This window comes from Haemaphysalis longicornis, unplaced genomic scaffold, assembly GCF_048455015.1.
Source record: "Haemaphysalis longicornis isolate Haplotype H1 unplaced genomic scaffold, Haemaphysalis longicornis Haplotype H1 scaffold_5, whole genome shotgun sequence".
In the NCBI taxonomy this organism is placed as follows: Eukaryota; Metazoa; Arthropoda; class Arachnida; order Ixodida; family Ixodidae; genus Haemaphysalis; species Haemaphysalis longicornis.
Window position 1 is genome coordinate 108,658,391 of NW_027526385.1, and position 24,432 is coordinate 108,682,822.

General features: G+C 48.5%; 2 protein-coding genes across 3 annotated transcripts in view; one reads left to right on the top strand and one right to left on the bottom strand.

The window, feature by feature from the left end:
* The window catches only part of LOC144138673 (alpha-N-acetylgalactosaminide alpha-2,6-sialyltransferase 6-like), a 102,436-nt gene that overhangs the window by 49,118 nt on the left and 28,886 nt on the right, over nucleotides 1–24,432 (bottom strand). The window lies entirely within an intron of this gene.
* On the top strand, nucleotides 12,951–15,780 carry LOC144138670 (glycerophosphocholine phosphodiesterase GPCPD1-like). The gene has a single exon (XM_077671058.1). The coding sequence runs from the start codon at nucleotides 13,187–13,189 to the stop codon at nucleotides 15,149–15,151; it is 1,965 nt and encodes a 654-aa protein (XP_077527184.1). The 5' UTR covers nucleotides 12,951–13,186; the 3' UTR covers nucleotides 15,152–15,780.

Genomic DNA, 24,432 nt, shown 5'->3' on the forward strand with positions numbered 1-24,432 from the left:
GAGCTGAATGGAACCGTTTGGGGATTGGTTTTTTAGCACGCGCAGTGCAGGTCAGGACACCCAACCCGACTGGTAATTCCAGTAGGCTTGCTGGGAATCGGTGACTATACCTCCGAACCCCTGGTTGAGTGAGAGCCAAGTGATGGCTGCCTCTTCTCTGCTGTCATTTCTTGGGTCCTAAGCGAGGTACACGCAAGGAGGTTGGTTCTGGAGGTAGCCACGATGATGGCGTATTGCTGCCCTCGATGTTTGGAGGCGTCTGTGTAGATAACTGCATGATCCCCACCGAGGGTGGTGTTTAGCGCTTGAGCCCGCACTTTTCAGTGACTCTCGTCATGTGAGGGGTTCATGTTCTAAGCAAAGGGAGCATCTCTGGTTTTAGTCGCGAAGAGTCTGGGAGTACGTCAAGCGGATTGACATTCTGGGCTGCCCAGCCAATCTAGTAAAGCATGCGGTTAACCACCGCAGTTCTGAGTCGGATATTATTTCTGGTTAGAATGATGGCCTTCTATCAGCTCTTCCACCGTGCTGTGGAGCCCCGTGCTAAGCAGCCTCTGTGTGGACGCACTCATGAGAAGATCAATGGCCTGCTCGACCGCCTTTCTAATCATTATATAATGCATTTCTATGTCTTCCTTGCCGAGAAGAAGACAGGGGGTTGACGTAAGTGACTCTCGAGAGGACGAAAGCTTCAAATAATCGAAAGGTTCCGAATTCCTTCAGGCTCGCTTCTTGGTGGCAACTCGCCTGATCATGTGTATGATTTGATAATTGCTGTTTTTGGTGCGCTGCAAGGAGTCATATCACTCTTGGTGTTAGCCTCGAGAAGTAGGCACAGGATCTTGATGCTGGGGCTTGGTGTGATGGCCTGGCCATCAAGGAGTATTTGAATGTATTCCTTGATTTGTCGTGAGGGCGGACGACAAGGAGCTGTGATTTTTTACGTGAACACTGGAGGCCACAGGCTTTAGCACATTGGCGTACTAGAAGTGAGGTGCCATGCATTGGTGTGAGCTTTCCTTAATTTTTGTAACTCTTACCACATGAGCAAGGTTCGCACAGGGCCGCTAGACGGGCGTGAGTGTTCGCGTGACGCTTTCACGTAGCATTCAGCGAGAACGCAGGGGGTAAACCCGTAGATGTGCTTGGTGAGTACACTACCTGTCTTACCCGTCTTCGCCTGGGCTCGTAGCTAAATCGGTAAGACAACGGGCTCTCGCTTTGTTAGTCTATTAGTTCCAGGTTCGAATCCCGGCGGTGCCAGTAAATTCTTTTATTTGTTCGCTGGAGTTTTCTGGTGACACCAACGGTCGCGAAAGAACCCATGGGGGGTAGAGGTAGAAAGGTTTGCTTTAAAACGGTCAGCTAAAACTTTCTAATAAGTATCGAGCCCCGATAAATTTTATTGCGTGAGGAACAGATGGGACATGTCCTCAAAATTTTTGGTGTCGATTCGTCCACAGAGAGAGCAACAGGACAGCAGGGAACGAGGGAGTGTATGGAGAACGCGCTGTTTTGGCAACGCTACCGACGATACCAGGCAGACTTCCAAGTCGAAACACGACCCGCCTCGACGCGCCGGACACGTGCCGTCTCTACGCGTACCGTGACCCCCGTCACCGTTTGAACGACTGGTATATTGCAGTGGGCAGTCAGAACATGGCGGCAACACATGAAGCAGTGGTAATGACGGCGACGAATGGGTAATACTGGTGGACAACGAAAAAAGCGTCAGGAAGCCAATGCCGCTACTGAAGCGAGCCAACGTGACCACTGAGACGTGACCATCAAGTACCGAGCCTTGCCGGCACCCTCAGGCTTCCAACACCAAAATTCATCCTTTCGATGTTTCCGACTAACATTGCCTCCGTTCGGCGATTCAAATCATTTCTAGCGTAGTCGTATACAGTTTTTCGCACACCTGTCTGTTCAGGTCCAAGACAATTGATTAATCGCTCGAACACAGCCGTTGTCGGAATCTTTAGTGAGATCCGCACTGATAATGGCCCTTGTGTCGAGCGGGAAGCAGTTTTCCTAGTCCGTGATGGTGTTTCGTGTTTGATAACCTGGCACATATCAAGTACAGATCACTGTAGGGGCCCGGCTTGTCGTCGTAGCTCGTCCGCGGTCACGCTATCTAGCCACCGCAGTCATCATCATCATTATCACCAGCTTATCTACACTCACTGCAGAGCAGAGGCCTCTCCCATTATTCTCCAATTACCCCGGTCCTGTGCTACCTGCGACCAATTTATCCCCGCAAACTTCTTGACCTCATCTGCCCATCTAACTTTCTGCGCCCCCTTCCACGCTTGCCTTCTCTAGGGATCCACTCTGTTACCGTTTATGGCCAACAGGGTGCAGCGGTGGCGTAGAGGTAGAGCATCCGCCTCGCGTGGCGAAGGAGCGTCGTGGTTCGAATCCCGGTGCCAGACAATTCCCACTGGATTAAAAAAAATCCGCGTATTGATGGAATTGCAGAATGGGGCTTGGGGTGCGGCCTGACCCCGGCGACCATTGCCGGTAACGCACTCCCTCAGCAGAGCAGAATTGCCCACACTGGTGTAGTAACGGCCCCAACCTCCCATGAATACGCCATCGCAGTAACGCGGAGCAATAGACCCAAACCACAGAGAAAGAATATGCAGGAGAAAAAACGGCCCATTGCGGCAAGCGTGGGCGAGCGACCAGATAGAGTTTTAGCTGACCGTTTTAGACGGTCCGCTCCGGTATCGGCGGCCCACTCAGCACAACCGCAGCGTTAGCATGGAAAGGCTTTTAGGTAAGCGATAACCGTATCTCCCTCGACGGGGAATCATTTACGTCACTGGTCGTGCCCTGTGCGTGTGTAAAACAAAACTTTGTACCGATAAGAATTGATCAAAAGGAAGTAGAATGGGGCTAGTTGGTGGTTCTTCATGTTCAATTGCGCTGTGTACACAGACTAAAGGACAGGGACGAGGCGCAGAAGAATTAATCAATAAGAATTGACACTTTAGTCACTAAAATAAAGTACCATGTTTTGTGTCTTATTTTTCATTTTGAATGCAATGCAGTCGCAGGTATGTTATATTATAATGGTACTAAATAATTTAGAAGAAGCCGCTCAACGTTGGAGCACCCAAGACACGGCTGTCTTTCTCTATGCTGCATAAAAATACACTCGCGCTTCGGCCAACGTTTTTCGTTTTCGTTCTTAAGCTCGTTGAGGTGTGTGGCACTTTTCCTATTCGGAAGTGCTTTCGCGGTTTCATTGCTCGTGTTTGAAATGGTGAAACGCGTTCGCCATAGCGCCCTCCTTTCGCGGGGGGCAGCGGTGTTGGAATTCCGCGCGGCAGCGTTGACTGCCGCGACGGTCCGCTAAGAGTCCCGGGGTAGCGGAGCGGGGTTCCGCTCCCGTATCGCCACTAGCGCCCTAGCACGCCACGCATGCGCAATGGCGCTCCCGCTTGCTATCGGACCGGAACGGACCGTCAGAAAAGGTCAGCTAAAAACTCCCAATCAGACAGTTATAGCAGAGCGGAGAACCGGTCCCGGTACGGTACCCGGTAGGCAACCGGCGCCACTGCGCGTGCACCGAGGCGAAAAAACTGGTTTTGCGCATGCGTAGGCGTACCGGGTGCCGTACCGGGGGCCGGTTCTCCGCTCTACTATAACTCTAAAATTTGGAGTCTTATAGCTGACCGTCTCCGACGGTGCGCTCCGGTGCCGGTGGTCTGCTCAGCGCAACCGAAGCCAATAGAGAGTTTTCGCTGACCGTTTTTGACCCTCCGCTATGCTCCCGACGGCCCGCTAGGCACAATCTTAGCGTCAGCGGCAGAAAGGCTTTTATCTAAGCGGTAACCGTATCTCCCTCGACGGCGAAAGATTCGCGTCACTGGTTGTGCCCTGTGCGTGTGCAAGACAATTCGTCATCGCAAAGTAAAGATACGAATTGGAATTTGGTCGCTCGAGTAATGTAAAGTACCGTGTTTAGTGCCTTATTTCACATTTTTAATACAATGGAGTCGCTTACACGCTATAATGGTCCTAAATTATTTTAAAGAAGCCGGTAAACTTTGGAACAGCCAATACACGGCTGTCTTTCTCGTCGCTGCATAGAACCAGCCCCGCGCTTCGTTCGACGTTTTTCGCTTCCGTACTAAAGCTCGTTGAGGATTGTGGCACCTTTGCCTATTCGGAAGAGCTTTCGCGATTTCGTCGCTCGCGTTTCAACTAAAGAAACTGAGTTCGCGGGAGCACGCTCGCATCGCGGGGCAGCCATGTTGATATTCCGCACGGTAACGTAAGCTGCCGCAACGGTCCGCTAAGAGGTCCCGGTTAGCGGAGTCGCTGTCGAAGAGAGAGCCATTATGGGCTTGCTGGCACGACATTGCAGCAAAAGAAGAGGGCCGATGAAGACAAGGACGACAAGAGGGGGTCACACATCGGGCGCAATGTCGGGGGACACGCACGGGGCGCACCTCCCGGCATAGCACCCAGTATACGCCCCCCTCTGTCCGTCCTTGTCTTCCTCAGCCCTCTTCTTTTGCTGCAATGTGGCTGTTCGAGCAGTTACTTTCCTTTCTGCTTTCCTTACTGCTTTCCTTGTCACGAAGCGGCGCCACAGATGTGTGAATACTTAGGTGCGGAGTCTAGGCGGCAACCCCAGATTATATCCAGTGTGTGGGCGTGCTGCATGTATGCATGTGCTTTCTGTTTTCGTTTGTATTCCAGAAGCTGGCGGTGGGATGGGTGGCGCTTTTAAAATTTGTACCCTTACAATTAGATTAATCCTTTTCAGGTATTCTTAAAACGCGAGGTGAACCACGTCCTGTAGAATTTATGGATCCTCTTTTATATTTACACCAAACCATTATGGTCGTGTTCCATCAAAACCTATACCCGCCGCGAATGCTCAGTGGAAGGCGTTGCCCTCCTGAACTTGCGCAGTTGCGTTCCATTTCCTGCCGCAGCGCCAAGCTAGCACATTAGGATGGCTAGGTTCCGCTGTCTCACCCTTCGAAAGACGCTCCTCGCCGTTTTCTTTCCAGTCCGTCCAGCTTATCCTGTCTGCCCTTGAAAGGCAGAAGCCGGTCGAAAGCCGAGAGGGCTGGGCCCCCATTCAGGGGCGGCTGAAGGACCTCAAGGGGAGTAGAGAGGCGGCTGCCGAATAGAGGGTCTTTGACGGGATGACGTAGGCCGCGTCATCGTGCTCCATTCTACGGACACCACAGCAGGCGATTCAATAAAATTACGCCCACCTCCCCTCGCGGGAACCCTGGTGTGATGCAACGCATCTCATGGGGGGTTCCATTGGCGTTTTCCATCGTATTGATTACGCTTATAGCAGGGATTCTCACGCGAAGGGGAGGTGGGCGGACGACCGTCGACTGAGACCGCCGGAGCGCGGCATGCCGCTTATATTCACAGCGCCCGAAGGAGAGGAGAGCGCGGAGAGAGAGAGTATTGCACATGCGCAGCGCCGAGCGCAGCGCCGCCCACCGGCGCCTAGCAACGGAGTGAGAGCGCGCTGCGCCAACCCGCAGCTGTTTGGGAGAGAGTGTTCGCTATCGGAGAGAGGAGAGGAGGAGAGACGCAGCTGTGCGGATAATGCCGGACAGACGCAGGAAGGACAGAGGGGCTAGCATGAGATGCGTTGCATCTAAAAGTCTTTGCTCAATCACTTCCGCCGACTCACGCTCTACCGCCCTGCCGTGGCAGACGCTGCTGCGTTCGTGACGCCGCCCCGCGAATTTTAGGTAACGGCTGGCAGAATCTCTGGTTTCACTCTTTGTAGAGCCACGTGTGTGAATCCAAGGGACCTCGCACGGGCAATTGTTGCGGGTGTAGTTGAAGGATTTGCTTTCCAACCGCCTTCACAGCGTGGATTTAAGCCAATTTTTTGCTTGGCAACTTGCTGACGGTGGGCATCAGCACTGGCATCACAAACGGAAGTAATATGCGACGAGGAGACAACAGGGATTGCCGGGATGAGTTTTTTAACGCATCACTAGCATCAATAAAAAAATGTGCGCATAGTATGCAGATATGAAGTTTGTAATAAATCATTTGAGCAATACATTTCATGGCCCTATTTTATGTAAAGTGAGACGAGAACCGGTGACCGACAAGGTTCATTTCTTCTTTCACTTTTCTTTCGAACCTTGTGAACTTCTGGCCATGATACGATGAATACATATGCTAAGACGGCTATATAGTCCAGAGTAGCGAACAATCTATCAAAAAATCACTCATTCATTTTGCCAAAACATCCAGATGGCCTTTTTCAACATAGATGACGATAATAATAATAATAATAATAATCACTATCATTATAATCATGAGAAGCGCGAAAATATATTTGCTATGGGCGCCATCCTGTCTAGTTACGCCAATGGGAGCAGGGCCCCGCTCCGGTATCGCCGCTAGCGCCCTTGCGCGCCACGCATGCGCAACGGCGCTCCCGCTATAGCTATCGGAGCGAAGCGGACCGTCAGAAACGATCAGCTAAAACTCTAATGCCGTACGCCGCCAAGCGCTCCACGCAAGCGCAATAGCGCGCCCGCTTGTTATCGGAGCTTAGCGGACCGTGAAAAACGGTCAGTTAAAGCTCGCTAATCACAACGAAAAACAAGGCGGCCGACAAAGTTCCGCAGTTGCGACGGCAAAGGAGAGGATAGCGGGTCTGATGGACGAAGTGATAGCGGTCGCAATTCATCCCGTGGCTGCGCATTTAAATGCCAATCTCGGCGGCCGCGCAGTTTCTTCACCAGCGGCAGATACGCAGATGGCGAGCTCTTGTGACATTATCTCGCCGCGCTAGGAAGCATCGTTTCCCCTCCTATCTTATTCTTGCTCCGTCCGTGACCCAAACAGAGCCCCGCGCCGTCACGAATCTAAACAGAGGCCTTGGAAAGAAACCCCGGAAAGAAAATTTCCTAACCGATAAGCAAAGACCCTGTAGCTGAATACTACACGGGTCACCAAAAAAATAACAATATTTCGAAAGATTCAAATAGACAACATATTAAAAGGCTTCTCAAGCAGGGAACCATGCACACTACATGTTGTATCACTTCACGACTCTATCACACCACTCACTACAGCTCCCTATAGTTCACTAGTGCATAAACTACTATTACCACTACCGACAGTTCACTGTATATCGCAACACCGACAGTTACCAACAAAATATCACCATCACCACAACGATCAGTTGGGTAGAACAGCCATATATGTTTGTTCTTTTACCACACGGACAAACCGAGCGGACCACCGCTGAAGGAACTGTTCTTCCCCCAGCGCGGCGAGCTCAGCTTCCAGGTGGTCGAATAGACGAGAACGCATCTTTCGTAGCATGGGAAATATGAACTTTCGCGGCCTCGCTCTGAGCGCCGCCGCGCCTTCTCCAGGTGATCAGGGCACCGATGCACAGCAAAAACGGAAAAAAACGCGTCGCGTGATTTAGTGCGCGCGCCGAGTTTGTGTTCAAACATCCGTGTTAACAACTTCCTGTAGGACTTTGCAACCCGGCAATCGAAGATTGCATGCTGCAGGGTTTTTCAAAGCCCGCACTGTGGACACCCGTCGGAGGGTGCCACACCCCACGCTGCGATGCGGTCCGTCGTGGGCAAGACTTCCCAGCCGCGCTGCCTGGCGCTGCCAGCTAAAACCCCTGTCGTCGGCCGGTAAAGACGAGGCCGTCAGCTGCTTCCACCGTACCGCTTTGCTCTTTCAGAGCTGCTCCTTGGAGGGGCGTACGCTATGACGTGTCTTTGTCGTTCCGAGCAAGTAAATGTTGCCGCGATTACGGCGAACGCTGGAGATTTTTTTTTTTTTTTTTTGCCTACTAGGCCAATCTCCCTAGGTGGGTATTCTTAGCTTGACAAACGTGGGTAGGAGACGCTGGGCGGTCAAAGGCGAGGCACGTACGCACGAGCGCTGGGCGTTTTCTTGGTTCTGTTAACTGCCCGGCGATCGCCGCGAGGCTCGCGCTCACGTGCACGCGCTCGGCAATTTCTTGGTATTTTTAACTGCGGTCTTGAAAAATTGCGATTTGCTAAACAGCTTCGCTGTTAAAAAAACCGAACTCCCGCTCGCGCTGCTCCAGGCAGAGAGCGCGCGAGCACTGCGAAGGCGGGAAAATTGAATCGTACTGGACAAACCTCTGTTCAATTAATCCAGAAAGGAGTGAGAGAGCGAGGCAAAGAGCGTGAGGGGTGGTAGCAATGAGCGGATAACGGCGCCACAGCTCCTTTGGCAAATCACTGCCCTGCACTTTCGATAGCTCTCACGTTGACTGGAACGGTTTTAATTTTTTTATCGTGCTGCGTTATCTGGGCTGTTTTTATGTACCCTCCTTAATTCTTCTAGCACCACTTGCTCCAGGAGTTTTCCTTAACGTAGTTGAGATACGTGGTTCTGAGTATTTAAAGGTGTAGTTTCTTCTGTCTTTACCTTTATGACTATTTAGCAACCTTTCACCGAAGTGATGAGTGGCTAGTCCCAAAATTCCTCCACGTATATGGTCAGCGCATCGATGGATTCGTCCTCAAGATTAGGAATTATTTTGTTCAACCCGGTGACGATTTAGTGCGTAAGTGCTGCATTAAGGTGATGGATAGGGATGTGGCCTAGTTTAGTCTTGTCTATTCCCGCGTAGTTCTTGAGCTGAATCTTTGGGTACATTCGGCGGGCATATTTGTCCTTTTAAGTAGAACAACTGGGCGTAAAAGACAGGACTAGTACGAAGGAGACCGGGCGGGCGCAGACTCACAGCTTGCTTTATTAGGAAAACCAACATGAATAAATACATTTTTTTACACATGCGCGCAGGCAGTCCTTTTTTTTTCTTTTTTCGATGCACCATCCTGTTTAAAAATTTAAACTTATTGCCGTACAAACTAACAAAAGTTGCCCTCACACAATTTTTACGGTTTAAGGCGTAGCGCTGCTGAGCACGAGGTAGCGGGTTCGATTCCCGGCCGTGGCGGCCGCTTTTCTGATGGAGGCGAAAAGCAACAACGCCCGTGTGTACGAGATTTCGGTGCACGTTAAAGATCCTCAGGTGGTCAAAATTAATCCGGAGACCTCCATTAGGGCGCGCCTCATCGCCTGCGTGGCGTCGGCGCGTTAATCCCCTACAATCAATCAATCAATCAATCAATCAATCAATCAACCAATCAATCAATCAATCAATATATCAATCAATCAATTTTCACGGTTCTTGCGAATAAAAAAAGGCCCGTATGAGATCGCGGGAGACTTCTTCCCGACTTCTGCACAGCACTTTAGTTGTATTCAACAGCGGCTGACATGGTTCGTCTTCACAGATAAAACAATGGTGTGAAAAATGCGAACCGGTTTTGTTTTTCATTGATAGCTGGTGCTCCCTCAAGCGGACATTGACCCAACGGCCGGCCGGGCCCACATACGTACTATACCTTCCCGCAAGTGAGTGGTATAGAGCAGGGAACCCCAGTTGCACAACGTACAAATGATGTAGCATGCTTCTTTTGGCATGCTGTGGCCTTGTTTGAACCTTTGAGGATCTTGGAGCAAAAGCTAGCCAACTTGCGAGGGACAGAAAAGATTACCAGTACTCGGTCCCTGTTGGCTACATTTTTGATGGTGCGCGCCCCTCCTTGAACAAGCCACGAGGCTTTAGCGCAGAGGGGCGTCATTCTCACGGGTACGGCTACATTTGATCTTTTTCAAAAATGACTTGGCTACCGCTATCAAGGCCAAATTTGAAAAAAAAATAGCCTTCAAAAACCTAGGCGACGAAACTCTTGGGAATCCTGTGATGAAGACATGCCATGGCAGCTGCACTTTTGACCGTTCTTGATCATGCGGACTCATAACGTAAAAAACCTTTATGTACCATTGGCTTGTAAAGCCAAGCTGCAGAAACCAACTAGCACAACAATATGCTGTAATAAGAACTGTCCTTGATATCTCTGGGTATTCCCCATTCGTGTCACTGTTCCCGTGCGGTGGTCTGCCTAACGTTTGGGCTGTTTAACTCTTGTCTGAGTCGACGAAACTGCGCGAGACGTTCCATGTTTGCGATGATTGATTGATTGATTGATTGATTGATTGATTGATTGATTGATTGATTGATTGATTGATTGATTGATTGATTGATTGATTGATTGATTGATTGATTGATTTAGCGTATTAACGCGCCAATGCAACGCAGGCGATGAGGTGCGCCGTATAGTGGAGGGCTCCGGATTATTCTTGGCCACCTGGGGATCTTGAACGCGCGCCGAGATCTCGTACACATGGGCGTTTTTTTCTTTTCGCCTCCACTAGAAAAGCGGCCGCCGCAGCCAGAAATCGAACCCGCGTCCTCGTGCTCAGCAGCACAACGCCTTAGCCACTGCGCTACCGCGGCGGGTATGTTTGCGACAATTACATATGAAGTTCTGTAAGTTCGCAAGTCTCGCGTAATGTGTTGACGCGGGAGCGGGTTTGCGTAGTCTTGCATGTCTTCATTTAGACGCTCTCTTTGCCTCCTGAGGGACGTGTTGCGTTTTTGTGTGCTCATGTGGGCGGCATTTTTCTGCCCACATTTGTAGGAATCTGACGTCCGCGTATTGCAGCTCGGCTTTCTGATTAGAAATGTGAGCAGTCGAAAAAAAATTCATTAGAAAAAGGGTTTTTGTTTTTGTTTTTTAACCAGGATAACACTGAAAAAAAAAACAGACAGAGGTTCTCCGGGGAAATTCATTGTGATATGACCAATCTGAAGTTAAGAAAACTCTTTCTGAAATAAATCATTTGACGTGAAATCGCGCACATGTTGAGAGCGCAAGCTCTGCTGGGACTTTTGTAATGCAGAGTGTAACAATTATACTCTTTTCAATGTTAACGGAAAAACGTTATCGGCCACTTTAGTCTCTTGTGTGATTTGAAGGCGTAAGTCAAAGATTATCGATTACTTCTTCACTGCTGCATCGTGTTTGTTGTGACGTCACGTTCACCGGTCGGGCAGCACGCATCCGGACAATTCTTGCTCCATCCTGGCATATAATTTTTTTTTCTAATCGCTCTGCATAGTTTATGGAAAACGCGAATGCTGGATAGGCACGCTGAGTCTATGGTTTCTTCCATAGCACACTTCTGCCATATGATCATTAATCTTAAAACGTCTATGACCAGAATGATTTTCGCCCTGATTGGTACCCCCTCCTTATTAGTTGTTCAATGTTGCCCCCGTTGTAAACGTGTACATATTTGTCAATTGTGTTTAGTTTTGTTTTTCAGCTTGTAATCAACTCATTTGTGTGTGTGCGTAACCAATTTATTTGTGTGTCTACATAGTTTTAAATGTGTATTGTAAATATCGTTACCTACAATGTAGTGCAATAGTTTTCCATGTGGAAAACAAAAAAAAACACGGTACATTGTTAGTGCTGTAGTTACGACACCTGGCTGCGGCGCTTGGCGACCCGCGTTCACATCCCATTCGAACCCGAATAGGTTTCTTTTATATTTTATTTACTTATTTTTTAGAAGCAGCCGTAATTTAATTTCCTGCGTGTAGTCGCCGGCAACTAGGCTCACTTTTCGCTCTTGAAAAGACGTCTAAGGCTTTAGCCTTAAGAAGCATGTCGAATTTATTATAGATCTGTTCAGAATCGTTTTTTTTTTTCAATTTTTGATATTTTTCTGAAAAAAAACATGAAAGAGCAACTGTTTTTTTTTTTTTTCACGCCCAATAAATTTTCATGAAAACTTGCATCTCTATTCCTGAGGCACCGTTTAGGCGGAGCACTCGACGTATTGGCGGAGTCGTGCCGTCTATTCGTCTTCGTCCAGCATTTCTGTTACGTCGTTCTCCGTTCGTAGTTCTGCCTGTCGGAGCGCTTGAAATGCGTCCCATTGTTTTGTTGCGCATAATCGATACCTTTTTACCCTTGGCTGCCTCCGTTCCGTAATAACATGGCACGCGAAGAGCGCTTAAATCGCCAACTACTATTGTGCGTGTTGTTTTTTTTTCTCTGGATCGTAACGTTTAACGGAATAGGTTGGCTCATCTGTGTTTTTTCTTGGGCTGCTCTACACGTTAGAGGAGCCATGGAGACACAAATTTCTTTCATTCAGTGGACTGCTTCGTCCCAATAACAATCAGCCCAATTGTATGGCAAACTTCAAATGATCTAGATAATCGACCAAATCATAAACATACCAACGAGTGGCGACTCCCCGGCAGCTTTCAAGCGATTTTTCTAAGACGTCACAGAAAGAATATTGTTCGTGCGATCAGCGGCAGTCGACCAAATCCACCGCCAACAAACATGACGCGGGCGATTGCAGTGGGACCCCTAGTTCCGTTTATTGGCGCATCACTTGAATACGAACGTGCAGTTAAAACACTGATGAAAATTCTTTCAGAGTTGGGTCATAAAAGACTCATAACACGCCCATCTTATTTCACTGTGGCTTGATACAAGGAAGTTTTTCAGTAATTCTTTTGTTTATTATCGATTATTTTATGGCTGGGATAGAGATGAGTGAGCTATTAAAGGCCAGTTCTTCTAATTGAACAATGTCATATTTCGTTTTCATGGCCACTTTATTGAGAGGCTACCTTCCCCCTCCTTTCTAATTAAACTGTTAGAACGCGGTTTACGGTCGTCACGCTGCAGTAGCGTGTCTGATATTGCATAATGCTTTCTTTTTACCATCGCGCACACCGGGGGTTTCGTATCGCCTTCCTCCACGGTGCTGCCGTAATACGATTCGCAACCCCAGACTTTTGCTCGGCATCCCATTTTTTGTATTGTGTGGAATTGCCTTTTTTTTTCTTTTTTTGTTCGCGCCCAGTATGCTTGGGATAAAATTGTACCGTGCATTGGCACCGAGACAACGGCCCACGGTGCAACTTCCCCGTCTCCAACAACAAAAAAAGATAAGCCAGAAGAATCGCTGCCAACCGTCTCCAAGCAGCCGCTTCGGGGGAGTGTTCCGGCGGCGACGAATCGCGCAACTCAGAAGCTCGGATGAGGCGGTGACGTAAGCGTGCCGATAGCTGCGTCCCACGTCAGCGGGTCGTCCGCAGGGGGCTGAGTTCGTTTTGGCAACGCCGGCCGATCAGCTGCTTGTCTCGTGCCGCTGCGGCACTTTCGCGTGCACTTATCGGCGCTCTGCATCCTCGGCGGACTGAGCTGCCGCCGCGGCTGCTCCGAGGACGAAGATGGAGGCCAGCTCGGGGCGGATTTTGAACCTGCGGGTGCGAGCGGACACCGTTCCCGGCGAGACGGTCTTCGTGTGTGGCAGCAGCCCAGAGCTTGGCGAATGGCAGGTGACGCGCGCTCTTCAAATGCACCTCGAAGACCCCGCCACGAAAGTGTGGCGCGTCCAGGTGCGTGTGCCGGGGGACAAGACGCTGGAGTTTCGTTACCTGGTAGGCGTAGTGCTCGAGAACGGCCACATCATCGTGCGGAGATGGGAAACAGCCATGGAGCCACGCTCGCTCAGAGTCAACGAGATAACCATTGGCCGGGATGCCGCCGTCGACGTGTTCGGCAACTACGACGGTGAAGACAAGGTGGAACCTGGCTGGCTCACGTCGGAGTCTGTGGTGCACCTGAAGATGTCGGACGGCGCGGTAGTGATGTGGAGAAGCAAGTACAAGTCCCAGCCCATCTCTTACCTCGTGACGCCCATGGACCTCTCCGCCCGAAACAGCGACGCCACCAAACTGGGGGAAGAGAGCGAACATCACAGCATCTCGGATTTTGAGTGTGTCAAGTGGCCGGTCATTGAAATAGCTGTTATGAAAGAAGGCAACTGTGCGTTCAAGAAGCAGAGCCAGTTTGGAAATATTTACGTTCCCGACGACTTTGTCATCTTTCAAGCACAGGTTCTCGATCCCTCGCACACTGCGTACATGGTGGACTTCTACGTGCACCCGGCCATCAAGGAGGGTGGCATTCCTGAGCACATCGGCTTCAGCTACATCCTGCCGAGCAACATTAAGGGCGCTTTTGGAACCTGCACCGTGCCCATCACCGGCAACCAGCGCCAGCCTGTGGGACAATTGCAGGTGTCGTACCTGATCGTCAGGCCCCTAGCGGGCTACGTTTGCAACTGCCGAGAGACCTATTCGAAGTTCTGGAGGAAGACTAGCCGGGGACTGGATGTGGGTCACAGGGGCTCGGGAAATGCGCGGCGCACAGACAAGGTCGAGAACGTCTTGGAGAACACCGTGGCCTCGTTCAACTATGCGGCAAAGCACGGGGCGGACATGGTGGAGCTTGATGTGCAGCTCTCCAAGGACATGGTCCCGGTCGTCTACCATGACTACCACATTTGCATCTGCATGAAGAAGCGCAAGTCTCCGCTGCAGGAGGAGGAAAAGCTCCAGCTGGCCGTGAAAGACCTGACTATGGCTCAGCTCCAGCAACTAAAGCTGTCGCCGGCGGGACACAGGATCGATCAGTACGACTTCCACGAGGACGACCTCGAAGACAACCAGCCCTTTCCCACCCTCCAGCACGTCCTCGACGCCGTCGAGCCATCTGTCGGCTTCAACGTCGAGATCAAGTGTCCCATGCAGTTTCGGGACGGCACGTGGGAGGTGGACCTGAACTTCGACATGAACCAGTATGTGGACGTGATCCTGCGCACGCTTCTCGACTACAGCGGCGAGCGCTACATCATCCTCTCCTGCTTCCATCCGGATATCTGCACCATGCTTCGGCTCAAGCAGAACAAGTACCCGCTGCTGTTCCTCACCCAGGGTCAGACGGACAAGTACCCACCGTACCTGGACACTCGCACCTCCAGCATCCGCATGGCCACCTACTTTGCCCTCTCCATTCATATCATGGGAATCAACGTGCACACGGAGGAGCTTCGGCGCCACCCGAGCCTCGTCGCCTTTGTCAAGCAGCACAAGCTGATCCTCTTCTGCTGGGGCGAAGACAACAACAGCGCCGAGACCATCGCCAACCTCAAAGACAAGGGCGTCGACGGTGTCATCTACGACAAGCTGGACACGCTGATAACGCGCACTCCCGAGCATGAGAGCATGTTCCACATATGCTCCGGTTCGAGTGAAACTCTCCTCCAGGCGGCAAGCAAAAGCTGTTCCACGGTGTCCCTGCCCGTGAACAGTGCGACCTCGGCGGCCCAGCGCAGCGTGGGGAGCTCCTAGCCGCAAGAGTGTTCACTGCCTCGTCTTTTGGTGCTGGGTGCTTTTGGTGCATTTGTTGCTTTTTTTTTCAGTTTTCCTGGTAGCCTGCCTGAAGAGCCCGCCTCGTTATTGATACACGCCCGTGGCGTTGGAAATGAACGGTCTTTTGCGGGTTCATTGCGACAATGACATATGTGACACTGCTTGTGGCAGTAGTCCTGTGGTGCAGTTCAGTTTGTGGAACTTTCGCGTTTACGCCACGTACATTTGCCAGCACGGAGCGCCACCAAATGTATGCCACCTACATCTTCATGGGACCGGCTTCCATCCCACCAGTGTCGGCTTGAAGGATTCTGGTGGACTATGCAACAACACCTCCTCACCAACCAACACGCACGCATCGCAGGCGAAGCAAGGCTGGCATAGCGGGACGGGAATTTCTTAGGAATGGTTAGCATAACTTCTTTCCGGCAATTAGGGTAAGGCCAGTGTTACTTTATTACTCGTATTCAGCCCCGGGTCGATACTCAGAACACACGCCTGTGGCGAGGGATGAGCATTGAGACAGCGAAAAGTGCTAAATTATTTTCTTACGCTTCCATCGTATACACTGTTCTGTGTTCTTGGCGATATATAATAAAAATTGAATTTCAAGTTTTAAATTTGTATTGTGGAGATGGAAAACAAAGGCGCGAGGTCCCGACCGAGGTAGCTGTAACAACTTTGCGGGAAACAAAAAAAGGATAAGCAGCGGAGAGTCCCGCCACGTACGCTATCCGCGTGCTTCTACAGTACAGTCCTCAATTTTAGAAGTGCGTACCGATGCGGAGTGCGACCAGCGTGGACAAAACAAGACCGGAATGCGTAGGGGACAGAGGGGGGATGCCCCACTCCGAAAATTTCGGGGCCTGTGATCCAAGTAGATTAGCGCGTAAATCCGGCATCAGCCTGCGGCAGCGCAAGTGATTTTGCTTCGTGGCGAAGGCGGTTTTATCAGCGACAGACCACGACAGACAGGCATGCTGAAAAACAGGAAGGCGTAGGAGCGCCTCCTGGGAAACGCTAAACAAACTGTCAACTATTTTGCATAGTTTCCGAGAAGCGGCGCTGGCCGATGGACACGAAAGCACGCTGGAAGGCTACGGAGCGGGGAATGGTAGGAGAGAGCAACAGGAGAGTGGCTGTTTGGCCATTTTTCGCTTACTCGTTAGGCAATGTTTATACAGGCGGCGTTGGCAAGGGGGTCCGGGGCTACTGCAGGCCCTAAAGTCTTCGGGATACGCCTGGTTCGTTTGCGAACTCCCTCAGGGAGAGAAATGTCTCCTTGGCATGTCTGGGATTCGTGGGTGTCTTCCAGGATTCATATTACGCCACTTCGTTGGGAGTGTCGGGCCCGGAGTTGACGGAGGCCTTTTCAGTTCCACGGGACGTGTCGAATTTCCTGCTCGATTGGGCAATAAATAAAATATACTCCACAAAAATGGGATGTCTGTCCCTTTAAATTAGTTGTGATATGACGAATCTTCAGTAAGGAAAACATTTCTCAAATCAATGATTTGACGTAAAATCGTGCACCGATTTTGATAGCGGGAGCTCTGATGAGACTTTTGGGATGCAGCATAAAACAATTGTATTCAGTATTTTGAATGTAAATGGAAAAAAAATAATCATCGGCCACTTTAGCCTTTTAAGTGATTTGAAAGCGATTATCAAAGACTTCTTCACTGCTGCATAGTGTTTGCTGTGACGTCACGTTCACTGGTCATGCAGCACGCATCCGGACAATTCTTGTTCCATCCTGGCACGATACAAGGTTAGTGCCGTATTGACCACACTTCACCGCGGCTCTTGGCGACCCGGGTGCAAATCTCATTCAAACCCGAATAGGTTTCTTTTATGTTTTATTTGCGCATTTTTACAGCAGCCGTAATTTAATATCATGCGTGTTGTCACCGGAAACTACCTTCACTTTTCACGTTTGCGAAGACATCGAAGGCCTTTAAGGGACATTGAAGTGATCTGTAAACATTGCGGGATCACTCGCGCAAATTGTAGTCCGGAGTCCCTAGGCCTTGTTTCGACCGTTCTGGGTGCGTTTACACGAATTTATTTAGTAGAAAAATCAACCAACTCGCAGATGCTGTCTTCTTCTCTGCATCGTCGCCCATATTCTGTGGCGTTTTCGTGTGACGTCAGGAAAAAATTACTTGGCTTGACTGCGCTACTGCACGGCTCGCCGACCTTCGGACAGAGTTAGTTGGCCCAGTGATTTGTCTGCCGGCCATGCAGCCACCATTCGCCGACGGGTCTTCGCAATTCGTTCGCTCAGTTTAAAATAAGTCACGACACGTTTGTGAATGGAAGAATGTGCCTTTCTTTAGTTTGTTAGTTTCTACACTATATCAAGCTGCAAGTTCGGGTCGCTCCACACAAGCGCTCCACAAGCGCCGCACAAGCGCTGCACTGGCGCACATGCGACGTTTCGCTGACTGGTACGCTATTAGGAAAATCTAAGGCCAATTGAAGGCGGGAGAAGAGTAAGCGAAGTTAATATAGACACTAAGGAAATCAAATCAACTGAAAAATTTACCGTACAGCGGAAAACTAGGGTGCAGGAAGCACTTTTGTGCGTGGGCAAACACAGCGGTCAGCAGCACGACCACACATCTGCGAACGCTTTTCCGTCTAAGAAAAGCAATTTCTAGACCTGAGATATTATGGGAATTTGTGGGACGCTTACTGCACGAGCGCTATAAAACAGAAAGTCATCTGAGCAGCTAGAAATAGTAAAACTAAATAAAAGTGTAAAGTGGTTCTGTATTTTATACCTTACATTTTCAACATCGGCAGCGCTGGTTCGTGGCCGAGTGGTCTGGAACGATACTTACGTTGTTTTGCAAGTAGCTAGTTCGAATCCCCGCGGGTACATACTTTTTTTGTAAATTCATTTCTTCGTTGTCGGCTGATGTTTTCTATATAAAAATTCACCATTTTTGGGCCGTAACGTTCATTGCTCAACGAGCGAGTTCGCAGAACGCACGCAGACGGACACTGAAACGCTAGCGAGTTCTCGTTGGCTATAAGTTAGCGAGTACTGTTGCCATAAGTGCCGACTGCTTGTGGGCAGTGGGCACAGGCCAGAATCAGCAGACCCTTGGTCTCGTGCGAACACGCTTTTTACGATACAGGCATGAGTGAGGCAAGCTCCAAAGATGGGAGAAAAACACACGGTATTTGAGCGTCTGCCGTTACGCGTTCATCCACTGCGTAGGCCTCGGCTAGTGCTCGCCACGAGGCGTATCTGAGGCATTTTACATCCGGCAACGTGAGAGAAGCGCGGTATGGCGATTATGGAGATAGCGAGAATGCCCATCCACGATAACGTACGTCGGATTTCAAGCATGTTGTTTTACAGAACCGTTTGAGTGCTAGTCTTGGACATCGTCCAATCACGTAGCACATTTACCTGACGCCACTGCTGTTAGTTGGTGCAGCCGTCGCAAACCGTGCATGATAATTTTTCTTCTTTCAGGCTTTATAAAATAAGTACCGCCTTATCGGCCGGATAAACGATGCAAAGTGTGTTCATTAGAGCCAGTGTACGCAGTGCAAGCAAAAACGGGAGCTTGACATACTCACTTTAGTGTCCTTTTAAGAAGTATGTCGAATTTATTATAGATCTGTGCGGAATCGTCTTTTCTTCAATTTTTCATGCTTTTCTGAAAAAAAAACCGTGAATAAAACCTGTTTTTTTTTTTGTTCACTCCCCGCAAAATTTCATGAAAATTTGCATCTCTATTCCTGAGGCATCGTTTCGGCGGAGTACTCGACGTATTGGCGGAGTCGTGCCGTCTATTCTTCTTCGTCCGCGCTTTCCGTTACGTCGTCCCCCGTTAGTAGTTCTGCCTGTCGGAGCGCTTGAAATGCGTTCCATTCTTTTGTTGCGCTCTATCAATAAGTTTTTAACCTTGGCTGCCTCCGCTCCGTAACCACATGCCGCGCGAAGTGCGCTTAAATCGCCAACTACTACTATGCCTGTTTTTTTTTTTCTTTTTTTTTTATCCTTAGGTTTAACGGAATAGGTTGGCTAACCTGTGTTTTTTCGTGGGCTGCTCTACACGTTAGAGGGGCCATGGAGACACAAATTTCGTTCATTCAGTGGTCTGCTTCGTCCCAATAACAATCAGCCCAATTGTATGGCAAACTTCAAATGATCCAGATAATCGACCAAATAATAGACATACGAACGAGTGGCGACTCCACAGCCGATGACGATTGCATACTAACACACCTGGCGCATGAATTCCCTGAATTCTCAGACTCGGCTGGCAGGTCCTACACAAATGCTAACACACTCTGGCTTCAATTCAAAAAGATTGTTTCGCACTGTGTAAATTGCTTTATTCCTTTACGACCGACACGACCACGCAGACACAATCTATGGATTACACGAGAACCCTTACATGCCAAACGAAAAGTAAAAAAAGTACGTAAATCTTCAAAGAAAAATGGCACAAACCCTTCCAACTCGACTACCCTGACACGTGCAATAGAAAACTTCAAATCCAAATCAAAAGAAGCAAAGCAATACTACTTCAACCAAACGCTTCTTTCCTTCATAAAAAAATAACCCGGGTAGATTCTGGAAACATAGCCGCCCCCCAAAAACTGACACTCCCGATTTGTCACCTGAAGAAGAAAAAGCTAAAGCTAATCTCTACAACAATTTTTTTTTTCACTCAGTCTTCACAAAAGATAACGGAAAAACTCCAGACATCCCATCTGTTGACAGCGTTACAATGGACCCATTAATTAACACTGATGAGGGAATTCTGAACCTCTTGCTGAAGGTTGACCCAGAAAAAGCTTGCGGGCCAGACGGCATTCCAAACGAATTTCTCAGGTGGTATGCAGAATGGTGTAGCAGGTATTTAGGACTAGTTACCGTAAATCCATTTCATCATCAAAGGTTCCCGGTGACTGGAAAAAAGCGAAGATAACACCGATACCTACAGCAGGCGACAGCACAGACCCTTCTAACCCTAGGCCAATCTCCCTCACTAGTACATCATGTAAAATACTCGAACACATCATCCTAAAGCATCTAACATTGCTCCTAGAAGCTAAAGGAACCTTATCACCTAGCCAACACGGCTTTAGAAGTGGACTGTCAACAACAACGCAGCTCACAGAAGTTGTACATGACCTTGCTCTTTCTATCAACAACCGCACACAAACAGACCTCATACTGCTCAACTTTTCTAAAGCGTTCGACTCGGTGTGCCACAGCAAACTAATCGCAAAACTAAAAAAGTATTATTGGAACGGGAAATTTAACAAGTTGTATTGAAGATTTCCTACATGACCGTTCTCAATTTGTGATCTTTGAACACGTGCCATCAGAGAGCACACCTGCCACATCAGGATTCCCCCAGGGCTCTGTGCTTGGTCCGCTTCTTTTCCTTATCTTTATTAATGACATCAAGGCAAAAATTGCATGTAACATCAAACTTTTCGCTGATGATTGTACTATCTACCAGGAAATCAATAGTCCTAGAGACCATATCGTGCTCACTCATTCTCTAAATCATCTTCCCAATTGGTGCAACAAATGGCAAATGAGTAATAACCTGAAAAAAACTGTGTATGACAATAACAATGAAAAAATAACCCATTGATTTCTCTTACCACATCAATTCCACGAAATCGGTCAAAGTAAATGAACACTAATATTTAGGGGTTATTCTAACATATGATCTTAAATGGCCTAGTGTTCAAGTTCGTCGCCCGTAGAAAACGTAGTGAGAGCCTCCAATGTCAATCACTGTCAGTGCCTCAGTGCTGGGCATACGTGTCTGGTCCAACTTTTCCTCTTTTTTTCCTCTCTCTTTTTTGCCCATTTCCCCTTTCCCACGTGCAGGATAGCAAATTAGGCTCTAGCCAGGTTAACTTTCCTGCCTTTCTTCTATATTCTTCCTTCCTTCCTTCTAAATGGGGCTCGCACATCGCAAACATTACATCCTCTGCCTTACGCAAGGTGTTTTATATTCGAAGATGTTTGCGGCTTGCGCCAAAATCAACTAAACTCCCTGCTTACACCACATACATAAGGCCAGTACTAGAATACGCCGAAACCGTATGGTTCCCGTATACTGCTACCACCATTACAAAACTGGAAAGGGTTCAGAGGCAAGCCGTCAGATTTATATAAAATAAATAAATGCGTACGGACTCACCTACTAATATGTTAACTGATTTTGGGCTTTCTACACTTGAATTTAGAACGCAACAAGGGCGACTAAAGTACCTGTTTCAACTCTTGCACAATCACTATAAAATTGACGCATATAAGTACATCCGCCTCCCCGAAACCAGGCAAACAAGGCAAAAGCACCCGCGCAATTTAGTCGAATATTTCTGTCATACCGATACCTTTAAGCATTCATTTTTTCCACTCGCCATTAGAGAATGGATCCGCTTAAGCCCGTCAACCACTAACACGAATTCATTATCTTAATTTTTACTAAGAATCGCAAATAGTAGCCCCTAATAGGAAAACATCAAATAGTTGGAAATCTTTTAACCAGTTACCATTCACGTTATGCTGCAGTACACTGCACAATGTACAACACCTTACGCCTTTGTATGCCTGCATCGCGTGTTGCAAAGTATCCTTTTGCGGCGACTCTGGACTGCTTATTCCTGCTTTATGCTTGATTTCTGTAACGTGTTCTTCCTGCTGTTTTTCTGATTTTATATAATCTGTTCTACACGCATGCTCGATATTCGATACTTGGATGTAAATAAAGTGCTACATTCAGACACGTACAATTTTTAGATCTGTTGGACCAAATTTTTTTGAAATATGAGTCGCACACTTCCATTTTCTTGTCGACAACGAACACCTGGCTGTATAAACAAAACCTGCATGTTTCCTTTTTATCAGCCCAAAGAATGTTTATTCACCACTGTTATGTTATGTACCCAGTATCCTTACTGTTATGATCCGTGTTTATTAATGTATACCCACCGGTTCTACTGTTATTGTCTATGTCTGTTTATGTATGCCCGCCTGCTCTGGTGTCAAAAGAGACTGGCAGTATTTCAAATAAATAAATATCAGGAGCGTGAACACGCGGTGGAGACGGAGGACCAGGCAGCTGACCAAGAGGTACGGAAAGTCGGTAGGGGAAGGGGGGGTTTACACAACAGCTAAAAAGCAGGTATAGGCAGCAGAGACGACAAAGTGAGCACAGATAATGGAAGCGAAAAAAACCCTAGAGACTTATAGGACAGAGGAACTGGAAATTAAGAAGGAGGGATTCGATGGCAATACGAGAGGCAGTGCATTGCTCTTCGAGGCACGGGCGGGGTGCCTGACAACGCGGGAATGCACGGGTAGCTACAGGCAGCAGGATGAAACATGTGCATGCTGAGGCAGTGATCGGCAAATTATAGACCATATTGTCAGGGGCTGCACAGAGATACGACCGCCGCGGAGTGAGGGGGAAACGACGCAGGCGGAGGCTTTGGGATTTGGTGCGAGGGGGAACCTCAATTTCAAGGCCAGAAAGGTGACGAAGAGGAGACTGGAGTGGTGGTGAAGGAAAATAGGGAAGGGAAGGGTACGCAGGCGGAGTAATTATACGGATGAGAATTTAGAACAGCGGGGGGAGAAAAAAGGGGGGTGGGAGCGATGAGTTTAAAACAGGGGAGAGGGGGAGATGGGAGGCATGAAGCAAATCTATTAGTTTAGCTGGGAGTAGGGCAAGTAAGCGTAATAAAACAGGCAAGTGGGTAGCTGACAACCGACGCCCCGATTCAAAGGGAGAGCCACTAATCATCATCATCATCATCAAACCACCGTATATTGTCAGGGGTAATTGCCGCATTAGTGCGCGCGAGGCGCGGATGCGTTGTTGTCGGGGGAGTTGCGCTCGTTGTGAGGTTATTCGAAGGGTCACCGGGATTGCAGGGTCACCGGGTCACCAACAATGGTTCGGTTTTGCAGGTTTGGACCCGTCAAAGGTAAGCGACCACTCGTTGTCGCCAGTTGCTTAATCTTAAGATTTAGGCTATCATGGATCCTGGATCCCAGACAGTTTTATGCAAAACAAGGCGACCAACGACATAAAGACAGACCTGGCTGCTGTGACCAAGCCATCCAGCGCAGATTTTGCCACCTCGTCCGCGCCCGAGGATTTATTTTCCTTTGGGCAGCAGACCCTCCCAGCCGCGGCACAGGATGAGCTGTTGCGGTACCTGCTGGTACCAGTTGACTACCCGCTGTCGCAGATGAAGAACTTCGAGTGGCTGAAACCACTTTTCCGCAAGTACAACACTTCAGTGCCCTCGAGCGCTTCCGTGAAATGGCTCTTTAACATTACCAACAAAGTGTTGACGAAAAAAACGGGTTCGTCTGTCTGACTGCAACATCGAGATGAAGCTCTTGCGAGTTCAAACAAGAGACTCTACTTAGTTGCGACTATGCATTCGGGCATTTTTTTTTTTCCCAACTCACCCATTTTTTCACACATTGTACATTTTTGTCCCTCCTGCAATATCGTGTAACATTCTTATATACTTAAATTTTTATGCTTGAAGAACCAAATAATGTGTGGTTTCTGTACCACAGTACGTGTTTTCTTGTTTTCTTATTACTTTTTATTTTTTTGTTGCTGTTTCTTTCTCGTTTTAGTGTTGCACTTTGTGTCCGACTATATTTTTATAGTGTAAATGTTTTTTACGCACGTGATTATGCTCCGCCTTATTTCCTGTGCTTTCCCTTATGCGCATTTCTAATCACAGCAACTGATCTGTGCGTTGCGTCCACATATTTGGCTATATTTGGTTGTTTCCTTTATCTACTAACCTGATTGTGTTCGCTATACTTTGTAATTCTTGTGTGTAGATTTCGTGTGCGACTACGCTGTTCACTTTTATTTTTTCCTTGTTATGGTCTTCCGACTTAAACTAGGATTGCGAACCTCGTAGTCATTACTTGTCCTGCTGTGTTTTGTTACTCGCAAATTTTTATGATCCGCAAAGCTTCACTTTTCTAACCCTCTTACTAAATTCCCTGCACTAGGGCCTGTAAGGTATTTTAAATAAACTGTAACATTGAATCAGCATTCATTAAAGGCCTATGTATTGTTCCTTTCGACGCCGTTTCTCATGCAAGACATTTAATTATGTTACTGCATGTGAGTAACTTTCCATTGGCACATATGAAGCGCAGAAACCTTTCTACGCATTAGTAAGACTGAAGTGGAAAGTGTCATATGTGCTGTACATGTCTACCT

What these genes read in the sequence shown, in the direction of transcription:
- LOC144138670 (XM_077671058.1), top strand. Translation starts at nt 13,187, where the DNA reads ATGGAGGCCAGCTCGGGGCGGATTTTGAACCTGCGGGTGCGAGCGGAC.